This window comes from Pseudorca crassidens, chromosome 8 (genome assembly GCF_039906515.1).
Source record: "Pseudorca crassidens isolate mPseCra1 chromosome 8, mPseCra1.hap1, whole genome shotgun sequence".
NCBI classification, from domain to species: domain Eukaryota; kingdom Metazoa; phylum Chordata; class Mammalia; order Artiodactyla; family Delphinidae; genus Pseudorca; species Pseudorca crassidens.
Window position 1 is genome coordinate 26,779,155 of NC_090303.1, and position 18,339 is coordinate 26,797,493.

At 37.5% G+C, this 18,339-nt stretch overlaps 1 protein-coding gene across 6 annotated transcripts in view; it reads right to left on the reverse strand.

Moving 5' to 3' along the window:
• The window catches only part of CACNA2D1 (calcium voltage-gated channel auxiliary subunit alpha2delta 1), a 512,643-nt gene that overhangs the window by 398,262 nt on the left and 96,042 nt on the right, over positions 1 to 18,339 (reverse strand). For all 6 annotated transcript variants that reach the window (XM_067746078.1, XM_067746077.1, XM_067746079.1 and 3 more), the window contains one exon: positions 1,175 to 1,291. In XM_067746078.1, coding sequence (XP_067602179.1) covers positions 1,175 to 1,291 — 117 coding nt within the window. The remainder of the gene's footprint in view (positions 1 to 1,174; positions 1,292 to 18,339) is intronic.

The following is an 18,339-nucleotide window of genomic DNA, read 5'->3' on the forward strand; positions in this document are numbered from 1 at the left end:
CAAGTCACAAACTGGAAAAAGATATTTGCATCACATGTAACTTAAATAAATTACCATCAAGAATAGATAACTTACAAATCAATTTAAACAATTAAAATGTGCAAAAGGTATGAAAAGATATGTCACTGATAAGGAAACAAGAATGGTCAGTGAATATAAAACAAGATGTCCACCTCATTAGTAATAAGCAGAGGTACCATTTGGTACCCATTTGGTTACCTATAATTAAGAAGTCTGATATTGCCACTTATCGGCCAGAATATGGACCAGTGCGGACTCAAATACTGCTAGTGGAGGTCTAAATTGATGCAACTATTTGGGAAAATCATTGTCATACTTGTATAAAGGTGATTTTGTGAATACCGTACAGTCAGGTAATTCTACTGTCACGTACTGACCCTACAGAAATTCTTGCACATGTGCACCAGGAGACTTGTTCCAAGAAAATGTAGCCACCCTGTTCATGGTAGCACCTATTTGGAAACAATCCAAATAATAATTTACCAGCAGAGAATAAACGAATAAATTAAGATAGATCCTCAGAAAATAGTATTTTACCATGAATAAAAATGAATAAAACTAGGCACAAACATCTAGATAAATCATGCAAACATAATGTTGACAGAAGAATGCAAGTGGCTGATGACTACATATAGCATAATGTGACTTTAATAAAGCTGATAAACAAGCAAGCTAACACATGTTTAGCCAAACATTTACGTGAGGTACAGCTACTTTTAGAGAGCCAAGAAATGAGTAATGAAATGTCTAGCGTATTGGCTACCCCTGGCAGGGAGGCAGGGTGAGGAGACAGGAAAGTACTACAAAGGCAGCTTTAAGGATGCTGGCCATATTCATGGGTTTTACATTGTATGATCTATTTAAACATGACTATTATGCATCATAACCTACATATGTATAAAAAGATGTATGTACCAATTAAATTACGGTTTCTCTGTATTTAAATCACCTTATATAAGAAAATAAACTAATAATTAGATATAAGCTAACTCATTATTTGGTGTTCACAGTTCATCTTTTATGAACATATCACTGAACACAGTTTCTCAGGAAAGGAAAGCATACTAAAGAAAACCTCCAAATAAAACATGAAAGATAAATAATAAATGAGTAATGGAAAATAATAAAATGAGCAGATACAATTTAAACTCACCACCAGGGCTTTGGATCTGTTGCTCAGAAGTTTCTCAATATCCCTGGCTGCAATTTCCACCAGCTGGCGTGCGTTATTTGGTTCCACGGTATACAAATCTTGGTATTTCTCATAAATCTGTATGAAGGGAAAATAAAATTAATAAGAACAATAATTGCTTATTTGGCTCCTAAATGCTCATTAGAATATATTTAAAACCATAAACAACTGATTTGAAAGGCAACCCCTTTCCTTTCTTCATCTTGATCTTTTCTGAGTTTAGGTGTGTCCGAAATATATATATAAATATCAATTTGCTGTAAGACCACAACCTCACCAAAATAGTGTGTCATGTTAACAGGTTGTAAAACATCTTGTACCACAGTGGTTTGTGTATGCAATTTTGTGACCTGAAGTTGTACCCCCAACCTCAAAACCTGGTATTAACTGCCTTCAGCACTTTAAAGAAAGAGGGAGGCCATTCTAGAAAACAGAAGAATTAAGCACAGGAGGTCAAACCTGCAGGATGTGTGCAGTGAACAAAGGTTGGGGGAAGGGGAATGCGACTGTGATGAGGGAGACTTGCACTTTTTCCCTCGCTGCAATCACTGAGGCTAAAAACTATGCTGCTAAGCTTTATGACCAGAAAGAGAGACACGGAGAATGAAACCCCTCCCCTGCTCAGGTTCATCCTGGTGACCCAGGGAGCTTCATTTCACAGAGAAGAGGAAGGTCACTGAGCTCTACATTAAAGTTTGGTTAAAGCTGTAATAGTATAAACATTTTTATTATGAAATTGAAATTTTTTTTAATTCACCAAATAAAACTATACTGAAAGTAAGCTAGACAGCAATAGGAAAACAACTACTTTTCTGGCTCACATCAGTGTTTATGGAAGGAATTCCCCAGAGTGGCAATAAGATGCACCTGGTTTACCGAGCTTGTACTCTCCTAGCAAGAGAGGAAGTATTAAAGAAAGGAGAGAGAAAAAAAAAACAGTGACTGTGTTTGTGACTGGAGGGCTGAGCTGAGAAGGAAATCCCTTATGCATCCAACAGATGGGCTGCACATGCATGACTAAACCATCTTTGAAAGCCAGGGACTGGCAGGTTTCTACAGTCTCATGAGAAGTGAAACCAGGCACAACTAGGAACCAGTTCAACCCTGCTTTTTACTGGCATAACGCCAGCATTCTGTGTTACTACCAACAGGTTCTACAGCCTGTTCCCAGCTGAGCATGGATGCTGCTGGTGAACACTGGCTTCAAAAGTTCACAAAGGGCTTCCGTGGTGGCGCAGTGGTTGAGAGTCCGCCTGTCGATGCAGGGGACACGGGTTCGTGCCCCGGTCCGGGAAGATCCCACATGCCGCGGACCGTCTGGGCCCGTGAGCCATAGCCGCTGAGCCTGCGCGTCCGGAGCCTGTGCTCCGCAATGGGAGAGGCCACAACAATGAGAGACCAGCGTACCGCAAAAAAAAAAAAAAAAAAAAAAAAAGTTCACAAATACATATGCTAATATTTATTTTTTTAAGTATTCTGGTTTTACATGAAGTTATACATTTTTATTTAAGTGATTAAAACATACCAATATTTTAATTAATAAATTAAAAACAACTATAATTAAATTAATAAACTAATCAATAGTTTAAGATTTCAAACTCTTACTGCTAAAATTACCCTTTTCAAACCGTGAGGCTTTTCTCACATTTGTTTGAATTTTGACCTTGTAGGTTTTCATTCCAATTATTCAAGGCACGATAACTTAGCCATATAAAATACCTATATTTAGTTTCATTCAGGATTCCTGCATATTACTGGATTGCCTCTGCTTTCTTCTACTGATGAGTAGATTATTGAGTCCTATTTTTAAAGACCCAGGTTATCCATGAAGTACTCCCTCCAACCCAAGGCTGCCTCTTTCATTTCAGCCTAAAATGCCATCCAGGAACATGTACTCCTGAATAGATTAATTGATTTTGGAGTACAAACAGATAAACCTCAACATCACTTTAACTGATCCAGGATATTTAGCTCTTTGCAGCAAAACAGATATAGCTAATTGGTGTGAAAGGCAGTTGTGCTTTGTACCATTAATATCTTGTCCATTTCTGTCTGAAGTCTAACCTCCTTCCTGTGGTATAGGAACTCAAATAGAATTGAGAGTTGGTAAAGATTAGTTCAGGACACACAATCTCTACTTCGCATTATATACTACAGTTAATGGCATGTATTAGTCATTATCTATGTATGCCAGACACATTACAGGTACTATAAAGACTGAATGAATTATAAATCAGAAGAAACAATTTTAGTTCACGTATATGTATTTTTCTCAAATAGATACAGAATATTCTCACAAGTTCTGTTTATACTGTAATTTTTAAATGCATAGAAAATAAAAAATAAGGTCTAGGTTGCAAATAAACTATAATAAATAAAGGAAAGGAAGCTTAAGCCTAGATCCCCAATGTAAATATCCTACCGTTTACTTTTTTATGTATAAAACCACATTTGAAATGTTTCCTTTGTAATAAAAATGAATTAGAACCATATAACTGCCCCCACCAAAAGAACTGGACCTTGCTTCTGGTTTCAAAGAATGCAGTATTCTTTATTGTTGCATGAGATACTGTGAAGGCTCTCAAAAAGTCTCCTGGTGTATGTTCAGTAAACAATTTTCAGAGTAGACGGTTTCACGTGGATGTTTAAGATGATATATTTCCATAATTTACAGATATTTATAATTCTTTCCACCACTAAAATAAACCACATTTCTCCAATATTTAACATGTTAACATATGAATATTTTAAAGAGCCTAAAGTATCTTTTCTTTTCCTCTTCCTAGCTTTTTTTCCTTTTTTAAAAATTAATTATCTGCTTTACCATTTTACCCTATGTTTTTCCTGCAAGAAAAAGAGCATGGTGGAAATAATATGAGTTTCTGGCACCAGATAGAGCTCAATTCAAATCACATGTCAACTACACGCTATGTGACACTGGCTTCCATTTCTTCTACTAGAAAGAACGCAGCACCTAAAGAGAATTCAAGACAGGATCTTTTTCCTCCTGACTGTATATTAATATGCTTTAATTTTTTGTATAGTTCAAACCTTCTCACTGCCACCCTTGACACTAGTTTTGACAAAAAGAATACCTGTTGCTTGTACATTCCTTCTTTCCTACAATCTTAGTTAACTGGCTTTAATGTTCTTTCACTACTAAATTCACAGGCCAAGTTGTGCTGTGATGAAAACAGAGACTATGGTTTCCCTACCCTTTTCACTGAAAACTTCTTTCTAAGTCTCTTTGCTCTAAATAAGTCCATGGTTTTTTCAGAATAATACATTTAAAAATTACTTCATATGTAATATCTAAAAAGTGACAGCACTCATTGATATAATCGCTTAGTAAACATACCTAAAGAAATGTTTCAGAAGTCTTAATACTTAGTATTACACCATGGAATTATGCCATGAAATAATACCAATACCCCAGAGGTGTTTACTAAAAGCTAGATAGGCTTCCAAGTTTTGGATGACCTAGACGATTATATTAGCAATCACATTCAGGCAGCTACTCTGAGGTGTTTCACATACATCATTTACTCACTTTAAGAAATCTAAAAAATATCTTTAATTAACCAATTGTATTAGTGAGAACAGTAGGTTTCAGGCTTTGGAATACCAGAGTGGAGGGAGTTTAAATCCCATTTCACATCATTCAGGAGCAAACCACTGCCTAGAGCAGCAGGCCACATGATAATGTGTCATGTTTAGGTAAAGGGAGTCTGCAGTGCCACTGTAGGCCCAGGACCTTCCTTGGCTTCAGCAGGATGTAAAGAAATAGGAAAGCCCTTTAGGATGAACAAGAAAGGTAGCTGAGAATTAAGGATCAGTATGTCTGCTAGGAGACCGTCTCAGTGCAGGTTCAGGGGGATCCTAATGCAGAGACAGAGATGGACAGTGGGAAGCAGAGGTCCAGCTGAAGGACGATGGTGACAATCAATCATCCAGAGCTGAGGCACCCTACACAGGCTGGAGAGACTGGCCGAGCTCTTAGCAGCAATTACATTAATAACCATAACGAGAGAACAGAAGAGAGCAAATACACCAGATATCTTACCACATAAGTTTCCCCTTACACCCAGATGCCCAGGAGAAAAGTTAAGAAAATCAGAGAATACTGAAAGAGAGTTGAAACTTAGAATTTATTGAATACATAATTGGCCACAAGAGGCTGTTTTAAACTGAAAGAGACTAACCTTGAAATGCTGAGACTAATTTTTTTCCCCTCCTGGGAGAGAGAATGGCAGCCCATGGTAAGTTAAGTTCCCTAAAGAGAAACAAAGTCAAATTTCTGCATATTAAACTTTAAATATGAAAATTTTGACAGCCCCTTCCCTCAGTGCTTTTACATTTACTTTCCTCCAATGGAACTTGTCCTGGACAAGCCAGCAAGACCTCTGCCATCTTTCTGAAGGGCATTTCTCCTTGGACAGTCCCTGATGAAACAGGAGTTTCCTTACAAATGGGTAGCAATATTCTAATGTAAGACCTTGCCCTTGGCCCCTACCTAATTGCATCAGGGCACATCAGACCTTGAAGCAGCTAATTTCTGAATTAATGGCCTGTGAGGAGTCAGGTACAAAGGATCCATATAAACAAGGATAATATACTGAACCAATCAGATTCTCTCACCATAGGATGACAAGTTGGATGGATCAAGGGCAGAAGCAGCAACAAAAGTGAAAAGAGGAAAGGAGGAAAACAGTCTTCAGATACTATTGAGTGACATAAGTGATGGCTGTGGTAGGTAGAATAGTGACCTTCCAAAGATACTCACATCCTAATCTCTAGAACCTGTGACTATGTTGTTACATGGCAAAGGGGAATTAAGTTTGCAGAAGAAGTTTTGCTAATCAGCTGCACTTAAAGAGATTATCCTGTATTGTCCTGGTGAGTACAATGTAATCACAAAAGTCCTAAAAATGGAAGAGGAAAATGTAACCATGCAAGAGAAAACCAGAGAGATGGCAACGTGAGAAGAAATCAGCCTGTGTTGCTGGCTTTCAAGAGGGAGGGAAGGGGCCATGAGTCAAGGAAAGGACTTCTGATCTATAGCATTGTAACATAATAAATCTGTGTTATGCCAATAAATATATAGTAATTTGTCACACTAACAAGAGAAAACTAACACAGTGAGTTAGCTGTGAAGAGCCCCCAGCTGAGAGGCAAACAATACTCAGCCTTTGGGGCTGCCTTAGCTCTAGACTTCCCTCCCACTGCCCAAACTATCTTCTAAATGCCTTTAATTCTTGCTGAAACCCAGGCTCTTCCCGAGTTCCCTTAAATGTACTACCTTTATTTTTCTTTTACGGGTAGTTCTATGATACACTCTCCAAGTGATTCACTCTGCCAAAAACTAAAAATGCTAAGAAGCATTTTTGTAAGTTGTGATTAACATTATTTATTACTACTTTGCATGTCCATTTCATTAGTCACCAGATTCACTTCACTGAAATGAAAAATGAGCTCAATCGTGAGAAATGCACAATTTCCGTTAGACTTTATGATATAATGAAATTATCTCAGGACTCCCATTATAACCTTCATAATTGTATAGGGTTCTGAAAAGAAACTTTAGACAGAAGAGCTAAAAATATAAAGCATAGATGGCACACTGTACAAAAATATATATGAATTGGGTGAATAAATATGATTCCACCTCATAGTAATGAAAGGTGGGATTAAGAGAAAATGTTACAATATAACCCTCATCATCATTCTAACTTCACTATCTTTATTGGCTAAATTCATATAACTTCAATACTAATGCAGGCAGGAAAAGAGATTCACTGTCTCCTCAACTGCTTTAGATATTCACAAAATCAGTTTTACTTTTAGTTGAACTTTGCAATGTGAGATGATTTGGTGGTTTTTTTTTTCTTTATTAAGTGTTCCATGGACTTTTGAAATACATGTTCCCTAGCAACTTAGAAAGTCTTGTTTCTAAAAGATGCATTAACACAAAAGTATGATATAATTTTCTTTCTTGGTCACTTTCAAGGATGAAAGTTCCCTTAAGAAATTTTACGATTCAAAAGTAAAGTCTTTCTTTTAATTTATCATAAATCTCATCATCATCTAAGCTGGCCAACACAGAGAGATGTTGAGATAGGGGAAGACTCCTTTATCTAAGGTAAAGTGTAACTAGTGACACTAAATCTGAATTGATATTGGAATATATTTTACCAAAAAAAAAAAAAAAAAAAAAACTACCTTCCTCCTTTGAAAATTAGCTGAATTTTAAAAAGTGAACTTTGCCATAAAAAATATGCAGTATTTCCTAGTTAACCCCTAAGCTCTTCAAACTCTCTCCTCTTCCCCTTTGATTAAAAAAGTGAATAACGCACTCTCTTAAACAAAAGTCAAGTTTTAAAATGCATTAGTTCTATTATACTGTCAGTTACGTCAGCTAACACAGTTGGGTAAAAAAGGAATGCCAACACCAACTGCTGAAATATATTAATCCAATACAGTTTGCGTAAATTTATGAAGATATAAGCACTCATCTCATAAGATGAAAAGCATTATATTAGTATCATTAAAAGAATCAAATTTGGGCTTCCCTGGTGCTGCAGTGGTTGAGAGTCCGCCTGCCGATGCAGGGGACACGGGTTCGTGCCCTGGTCCGGGAAGATCCCCCATGCCGCGGAGCGGCTGGGCCCATGAGCCACGGCCGCTGAGCCTGCGCATCCGGAGCCTGTGCTCCGCAACGGGGGAGGCCACAACAGTGAGAGGCCCGCGTACCGCAAAAAAAAAAAAAAAAAGAATCAAATTTGATAGTCTACAACTTCATTTTAGGTAAATTACAGCCCCCCTCCTTTTTTTTCTTTTCCCAATAACCTAGGTTTTTTTTTGGTTTTTTTTTTAAATTGGGGTATACTTGCTTTACAACGTTGTGTTAGTTTCTGCTGTACAATGAAGTGAATCAGCTACAAATACACATACATCCCCTCCCTCTTGGACCTCCCTCCCCCACCATACTACCTTTGAAATTTTTATGGCTTCAGGTTTCTATTTTGCTACCTTTAAGCATATGCAAAGATCATCTAACATATAAGTATCATGTTTATTATGTATTTCCTACTTCTCTTAACCACAATGTTAGTGTCAAGAGGACAGAGACTTTTGCCCATTTCGTTCACTGGTACAGTCCAGCACATAGTATAGTGCCTGGCATGCAGTGAGCACTCAGTAAATACTGATGGCATGAACGACTGAATGGACAGTGACACTGGTACTATGTCAGGCTTTTCTAGGAATGTGAATGCTTACTTTAACGAGGGCTTCCTTGTATTTTAAAATCAGTATCTATTCTGAACCAAAAACAAACGAGGCTATGTAAGGACCTATGCAGTTACATAGTGAAATAAAAACACAACACCTAAATGACAATTAGATTCTAATAATAAATACACAAAATAAGGTAATGATCAATATGAGGAAGAGTATTAGAGGTATAGAAAATTGTGCTGTCAGAATTCAGAGGAAATTAAATCACATGGGTTATGATAGTCCAAAACATGGTGAAAGATGGTATTACAGCCACGCTTCAAATGAAATGTACATTAATAAGGAGAGAAAGAAATCTGAATGTGTGCGATACAAGGAATTATTGGACAATATTGAAAAGCAGGGCTTCCCTGGTGGCGCAGTGGTTGAGGGTCTGCCTGCTAATGCAGGGGACACGGGTTCGAGCCCTGGTCTGGGAGGATCCCACATGCCGCGGAGCGACTGGGCCCGTGTGCCGCGGCTACTGAGCCTGCGCGCCTGGAGCTTGTGCTCCGCAACGGGGGAGGCCGTGATAGTGGGAGGCCCGTGCACCGCGATGAAGAGTGGCCCCCACTTGCCACAACTAGAGAAAGCCCTCGCACAGAAACGAAGACCGAACACAGCAAAAATAAATAAACAAATTACTAAACTCCTACCCCCAACATCTTCTTTAAAATATATATATATATAGAAAAGCAAATTGAGATACTATTATGAAGAGCTATAAAATTCAGGGTATTGGTTTGTATTTTACTATAGAGTCAACGCCAAGCTGTTTTAGACTGACTCTTACCTCAGAACTTCCAGTGCCTACTACAGCAATTAGTACATAGGAAGAATTCAAACTATAACATAGGCTTGTTTACTACAAACATGATCTGAATACACACACACACACACATATACATATATATGTACACATGTACACATGTAATTATGTACATATATGCAAATACGCATAAATGCACACATGCATATACAATATGTCTTGTTCTCAGATTTACAGTGCATGCTTTTCCTGTGATAGCTACATTAAACAGGCATTCTAACATCAAACGCAAGAGTTTGATAACACCTTCCCTACTTCTATTCATTCTGTTTGATATGATATAGCTTCTTAGCAGGGACAGCATCATGTTTCAAATGGGACATTATCGTGAGGATTATTTAGGAAGAATTAAGTCAGAATTGACGACCCTTCCACAGCATATACTGCTACTTGCCCTAGTTCCTAGTAACAAGAATTTGACGGTGACACTTTTGAGCAACATATTAAAAATGTAAGAAGGAACAGAACAAGTGACAACCATAAACATGCCTCTTCACTTTCTCCATATTACACATAGGAACACGTGATTATTTTTAACCAAAACTACAAGTGAAATACTAGGGGTCATTGCTGGAATAGGGAAAATAACTCTAACAAAGACTAAGGTGAGCATGAAAAAGATTCACATCAAGAATTCTTCAGGTTTTAGGTTGGAGACATCTCACACATATGCTAAGTTTTAAGAGTCTCTTAGAATACTTAGAATTAAAACAAAAAATATAAAGAAAATTAAGATATGTATAAAAGCTACCTATTTGGTTTTTTGTTTGTCTTTAATTCCACAAGTAACTTATTAAACTATCTTGTTTCCCTTTGAATATCTGGAGCTGTATATGAATTATATATGTATTTTGACCAGAAAATTCATATGCAATTAAAAGTAAAAGAGATCATATCAGATTTTATTAAAATTAAATTTAAAAATAATTAACCATAAGCTGAGTGAGTGGCTTGTTTAATGTCCTTAACCCCAAACGACCTAAATTCATTTCACTGCCAACAAAAGAATTTTAAAAAGCAGCAGTTCAATTTGCCCTTAACCATCATACCTTATTAACAAATGGCTTTTCTAAAGTAACATTGCTAGCTATCAACGCTGAGATCCAATTTTTTACAACTTTGTATTCATTTAAAGAATTTCAGACATTTATTCTTACCTCAAATTCTTCCGTTTTTCTAGAGCAGTTTTGCAACCTCAGCACTATGGACATTTTCACCAGATAATTCTTTGTTCTGGGGTGACATCCTGTGCACTATGAGATGTTTAGCAGCATCCTCAGCATCTAGACACTAGATGCCAGGAGCACTCACCCCCTCTCCCTCCAGTTGTGACAATCACAAATGTTCCCAAGTATTGACAAATGTCTCCTCAGACTGCCCTCAGCTGAGAATCACTGCTCTAGACATAAAGACATTAATGATGTCTTCAGGAAAAAAAAAGCAGCAGCTCTATGTTGCATATTGAGAGTGCGCAGTAGCAAATAATGAATGGTCTTTTATGCCATTCATCTTCATTCTAGAGAAGAAGCCAACACTTGGCTACATCACTTATGAGTTTTTAGCTTCCCTTTCCTCTGTGCAGCTAACAGACAAGAAAAGAGCATAGCCACTACCCATCACTCTCTCTGTAATTAGTATTACCAAACCATCTGATTTCTATTTGGGGAAACAATAACCAATAATTTATCCTTCAAGTGCAAGCATAACTTAAAGTGTTAATTCTTGATTGCTAATGCAACAGATTTGTAAGGTAAAAAAAATTTTTAATAGTCTTTCAGCATTCATGTTTGGGAAACAACAGTACTTCACTTAAAAATCAGTTAATAAAATACTGAAAGTCACCCTAAGATCAGAAATCCCCTTAGAGTTTATTCCATATCTTTGAAAATGAATGTAATTAACCACTGTCTTAAAACAATAGCTTCTTATTTAAAATCTCCAGTAGGTGGGTAAAGGGGGTCCACAGTCTCTACCGACAGTACATTCTGTAGTCAAGTAGATTTCCTTCTAAGAAAAAAAAAAAGAGTTTTTCCCCCCCAAAATAATAACAATCTCAGGTTGCTGACATAACTGTGGTAACTGATTTAGTTACAACATTTCATCATGGAGGGAATAAGGCAACTCTAAATAAAACCAGAAAATATGAAATAAAAATAAATAGCTTTATTTGAAAAGTAATTATATTACCTTTATAAAATAGTAATATTACTTTTATAAAGTAATATTACTTTTAAAAAGTAATATAAATATAAAGCTACATTTTTTTAAGTACTAAGCATTTAACTTCTGCATAGAATCTATTATTGCTCTCACATTTCTTGTTACATTCCCTTTTACCCCTGTTACATTTCTATAATGAAGGGAGAGTGTTACCATTTGCCTCAGCTGACTAGCAGGTAAAGAGAAATCTAATATCATCCAGCTACTTAACAGAACTCCCTAGAGTAGAAAAGAAGATTCCCCAACCCTGTTGTTGCCTCTGCATCTTGCTGATTCCCTAATCACAATCTCCAAGATTAATTATATTCTGCTTTACAGTATCTTCTTTTGTAAACAGATTAATAGGTTAAACTATCTACCACCTAGAAAATGAATATTCTATTTACATAAAGATGGCATGACCACAATGTCAAAGTCAAAGCATCAGTCTGTTAATCCCATGAGTTACTAATGAAAAGCAATTCTTCACTTAAAACAGAAACCATTAATTACGTTATAGAAACCATTAATTATGTAAATACTAACTTAATTAAGAGCTCTGAATGCTCAATATTTAGACACATTTTATATTTACATCTTTGAGAGTATATTAAAATATGAAGGTATTGATTTCAACATAACTTTAACTTATGAAATCATAATAGTGAATCAAAATCCAGGAAATTCTATGAAAATACCTTTGAAGAATGATTCTACTTCAAAAATAAACTTCCAGGAAATATTAATCAATAAATTTCTTAAATATTTTTGCACATTCTAGCCTAACATGTTAGAAATCCAGACAATTTACTTTTAAGATGAAAGTCTTGGGAGGAGGAACCAAGATGGCGGAGTACAAGGCCATGCTCTCACTCCCTCCTGTGAGAACACCAGAATCACAACTAGCTGCTGGACAATCATCGACAGGCAGACACGAGAACTCACCAGAAAAGATACCCCACATCCAAAGACAAAGGAGAAGCCACAATGAGACGGAAAGAGGGGCGCAATCACAGTCAAAATCAAATCCCATAACTGCTGGGTGGGTGACTCACAGACTGGAGAACACTTAGACCACAGAAGTCCACCCACTGGAGTGAAGGTTCTGAGCCCCACGTCAGGCTTCCCGACCTGGGGGTCCGGCAACAGGAGGAGGAATTCCTAGAGAATCAGATATTGAAGCCTAGTGGGACTTGAATGAAGGACTTCGACAGGACTGGGGAAAACAGAGACTCCACTCTTGGAGGGCACACACAAAGTAGTGAGTGCATCAGGACCCAGGGGAAGGAGCAGTGACCCCAAGGGAGACTGAACCAGACCTACGTGCTAATGTTGGAGGGTCTCCTGCAGAGGTGGGGGATGGCTGTGGCTCACCGTGAGGGCAAGGACACTGGCAGCAGAGGTTCTGGAAAGTACTCCTTGGCGTGAGCCCTCCCAGAGTCTGTCATTAGCCCCACCAAAGAGCCCAGGTAGGCTCCAGTGTTGCGTTGCCTCAGGCCAAACAACTAACAGAGAAAGAACACAGCCCCACCGATTAGCAGTCAAGTGGATTGAAGTTTTACTTAGCTCTGCCCACCAGAGCAACAGTCAGCTCTACACACTACGAGTTCCTCCCATCAGGAAACTTACACAAGCCTCTTAGATAGCCTCATCCACCAGAGAGCAGACAGCGGAAGCAAGAAGAACTACAATCCTGCAGCCTGTGGAACAAAAACCACATTCACAGAAAGATAGACAAGATGAAAACGCAGAGGGCTATGTACCAGATGAAGGAACAAGATAAACCCCCCAAAAAACAACTAAATGAAGTGGAGGTAGGCAACCTTCCAGAAAAAAAATTCAGAATAATGGTAGTGAAGATGATCCAGGACCTTGGAAAAACAATAAAGGCAAAGATCGAGAAGATGCAAGAAATGTTTAACAAAGACCTAGAAGAATTAAAGAACAAACAAACAGAGATGAACAATACAACAACTGAAAAGAAAACTACACTAGAAGGAATCAATAGCAGAATAACTGAGGCAGAAGAACGGATAAGTGACCTGGAAGACAGAAAGGTAGAATTCACTGCTATGGAACAGAATAAAGAAAAAAGAATGAAAAGAAATGAAGACAGCCTAAGAGACCTCTGGGACAACATTAAACACAACAACATTTGGATTATAGGGGTCCCAGAAGGAGAAGAGACAGAGAAAGGACCAGAGAAAATATTTGAAGACATTATAGCTGAAAACTTCCCTAACATGGGAAAGGAAATAGCCACCCAAGTCCAGGAAGCGCAGCGACTCCCATACAGGATAAACACAAGGAAAAACATGCCGAGACACATAGTAATCAACTTGGCAAAAATTAAAGACAAAGGAAAATTATTGAAAGCAGGAAGGGAAAAATGACAAATAACATACAAGGGAACTCCCATAAGGTTAACAGCTGATTTTTCAGCAGAAACTCTACAAGCCAGAATGGAGTGGCATGATATACTTAAAGTGATGAAAGGGAAGAACGTACAACCAAGATTACGCTACCTGGCAAGGATCTTATTCAGATTCCATGGAGAAATCAAAAGCTTTACAGACAAGCAAAAGCTAAGAGAATTCAGAACCACCAAACCAGCTCTACAACACATTCTAAAGGAACTTCTCTAAGTGCGAAACACAAGAGAAGAAAGGGACCTACAAGAACAAACCCATAACAATAAAGAAAATGGTCCTAGGAACATACATATCAATAATAACCTTAAACGTGAAAGTATTAAATGCTGCAACCAAAAGACACCGGCTTGCTGAATGGATATAAAAACAAGACCCATATATATGCATTCTACAAGAGACCCACTTCAGACCTAGGGACACATACAGACTGAAAGTGAGGGGATGGAAAAAGATATTCCATGCAAATGAAAATCAAAAGAAAGCTGGAGTAGCAATCCTCATATCAGATAAAATAGACTTTAAAATAAAGAATGTTACAAGAGACAAGGAAGGACACTACATAACGATCATGGGATCAATCCAAGAAGAAATATAACAATTATAAATATATATGCACCCAACATAGGAGCACCTCAATACATAAGGTGACTGCTAACATCTCTAAAAGAGGAAATCGACAGTAACACAATAATAGTGGAAAACTTCAACACCTCACTTGCACCAATGGACAGATCATCCAAAATGAAAATAAATAAGGAAACAGAAGCTTTAAATGTCACAATAGACCAGATAGATTTAATTGATATTAATAGGACATTCCATCAAAAAACAGCAGATTACACTTTCTTCTCAAGTGCGCACAAAACATTCTCCAGGACAGATCACATCCTGGGTTACCAATCAAGCCTCAGTAAATTTAAGCAAATTGAAATTATATGAGTCTTTTCTGACCACAGCGCTATGAGATTAGAAATCAGTTACAGGGGGAAAAAACGTAAAAAACACAAACACATGGAAGCTAAACAATACGTTACTAAATAACAAAGAGATCCCTGAAGAAATCAAAGGGGAAATCAAAAAATACCTAGAGACAAATGACAATGAAAACACGACAATCCAAAACCTAAGGGATGCAACAAAACCCGTTCTAAGAGGGAAGTTTATAGCTATACAAGCCTACCTCAAGAAACAAGAAAAATCTCAAATGAACAATCCAATCTTACACCTGAAAGAACTAGAGAAAGAAGAGCAAACAAAACCCAAAGTTATCAGAAGGAAAGAAATCATAAAGATCAGAGCAGAAATAAATGAAATAGAAACAAAGAAAACAATAGCAAAGATCAATAAAACTAAAAGCTGGTTCTTTGAGAAGATAAACAAAATTGATAAACCATTAGCCAGACTCATCATGAAAAAGAGGGAGAGGACTCAAATCCATAAAATTAGAAATGAAAAAGGAGAAGTTACAACAGACACCACAGAAATACAAAGCATCCTAAGAGACTACTACAGGAAACTCTATGCCAACAAAATGGACAACCTGGAAGAAATGGACAAATTCTTAGAAAAGCACTACCTTTCGAGACTGAACCAGGAAGAAATAGAAAATATGAACAAACCAATCACAAGTAATGAAATTGAAACTGTGATTTAAAATCTTCCAACAAACAAAAGTCCAGGACCAGACAGCTTCACAGGTGAATTCTATCAAACATTTAGAGAAAAGCTAAAAACCATCCTTCTCAAACTCTTTCAAAAAACTGCAGAGAAAGGAACACTCCCCAAACTCATTCTATGAGGCCACCATCACCCTGATAGCAAAACAGGACAAAGATACTACAAAAAAAGAAAATTACAAACCAATATCATTGATGAACATAGATGCAAAAATCCTCACAAAATACTAGCAAACAGAATCCAACAACACATTAAAAGGATCATACAGCATGATCAAGTGGGATTTATCCCAGGGATGCAAGAATTCTTCAATATACGCAAATCAATCAATGTGATAAACCATATTAACAAACTGAAGAATAAAAACCATATGATCATCTCAATAGATGCAGAAAAAGCTTTTGACAAAAGTCACCACCCATTTATGATAAAAACTCTCCAGAAAGCAGGCATAGAGGGAACCTACCTGAACATAATAAAGGCCATATAAGACAAACCCAGAGCAAACATCATTCTCAATGGTGAAAAACTGAAAGCATTTCCTCTAAGATCAGGAACAAGACAAGGATGTCCACTCTCACCACTATTATTCAACATAGTTTTTAAATTCCTAGCCATGGCAATCAGAGAATAAAAAGAAATAAAAGGAAAACAGATTGGAAAGAAGAAGTAAAACTGTCACTGTTTGCAGATGACATGATACTATACATAGAGAATCCTAAAAATGCCAACAGAAAACTACTAGAGCTAATCAATGAATTTCGTAAAGTTTCGGGATACAAAATTAATGCACAGAAATCTCTTGCATTCCTATACACTAATGATGAAAAATCTGAAAGAGAAATTATGGAAACACTCCCATTTACCATTGCAACAAAAAGAATAAAATACCTAGGAATAAACCTACCTAGGGAGACAAAAGTCCTGTATGCAGAAAACTATAAGACACTGATGAAAGAAATTAAAGACGATACCAACAGATGGAGAGATATACCATGTTCTTGAATTAGAAGAATCACCATTGTGAAAATGACCATATTACCCAAAGCAATTTACAGATTCAATGCAATCCCTATCAAATTACCAATGGCATTTTTTACGGAACTAGAATAAATCATCTTAAAATTTGTATGGAGACACAAAAGAGCCCGAATAGCCAAAGCAGTCTTAAGGGAAAAAAACGGAGCTGGAGGAATCAGACTCCCTGACTTCAGACTATACTGCAAAGCTACAGTAATCAAAACACTATGGTACTGGCACAAAAACAGAAACATAGATCAATGGAACAAGATAGAAAGCCCAGAGATAAACCCACGCACCTATGGTAAACTAATCTATGACAAAGGAGGCAAAGATATAAAATGGAGAAAAGACAGTCTCTTCAATAAGTGGTGCTGGGAAAACTGGACAGCTACATGTAAAAGAATGAAATTAGAACACTCCCTAACACCATACACAAAAATATACTCAGAATGGATTTGAGACCTAAATGTAAGACCAGACACTATAAAACTGTTAGAGGAAAACATAGGAAGAACACTCTTTGACATAAATCACAGCAAGATCTTTTTTGATCCACCTCCTAGAGTAATGTAAATAAAAAAATAATAAACAAATGGGACCTAATGAAACGTAAAAGCTTTTGCACAGCAAAGGAAACCATAAACAGAACGAAAAGACAACCCTCAGAATGGGAGAAAAATATTTGCCAACGAATCAACGGACAAAGAATTAATCTCCAAAATATATAAACAGCTCATGCAGCTCAATATTAAAGAAACAAACAACCCAATCCAAAAATGGGCAGAAGACCTAAATAGTCATTTCTCCAAAGAAGACATACAGATGGCCAAGAGGCACATGAAAAGCTGCTCAACATCACTAATTATTAGAGAAATGCAAATCAAAACTACAATGAGGGCTTCCCTGGTGGCGCAGTGATTGAGAATCCGCCTGCCGATGCAGGGGACGCAGGTTCGTGCCCCGGTCCGGGAGGATCCCACATGCTGCGGAGCAGCTGGGCCTGTGGGCCGTGGCCGCTGGGCCTGCGCGTCCAGAGCCTGTGCTCCTTGACGGGAGAGGCCACAGTGGTGAAAGGCCCGCGTACCGCAAAAAAAAAAAAACTACAATATGGTATAACCTCACACCAGTTAGAAAGGGCATCATCAGAAAATCTACAAACAACAAATGCTGGAGAGGGTGTGGAGAAAAGGGAACCCTCTTGCACTGTTGCTGGGAATGTAAATTGATACAGCCACTATGGAGAACAGTATGGAGGTTCCTTAAGAAACTAAAAATAGAATTACCATATGACCCAGCAATCCCACTACTGGGCATATACCCAGAGAAAACCATAATTCAAAAAGATGCATGCACCCCTATGTTCATTGCAGCACTATTTACAGTAGCCAGGTCATGGAAGCAACCTAAATGCCCATCGACAGATGAATGGATAAAGAAGTTGTGGTACATATATACAGTGGAATATTACCCAGCCATAAAAAGGAACGAAATTGAGTCATTTGTTGAGACGTGGATGGATCTAGAGACTGTCATACAAAGCAAAGTAAGTCAGAAAGAGAAAAACAAATATCGTATATTAACGCATGTATGTGGAACCTAGAAAAATGGTACAGATGAACCAGTTTGCAGGGCAGAAGTTGAGACACAGATGTAGAGAACAAACGTATGGACACCAAGGGGGGAAAGCCGCG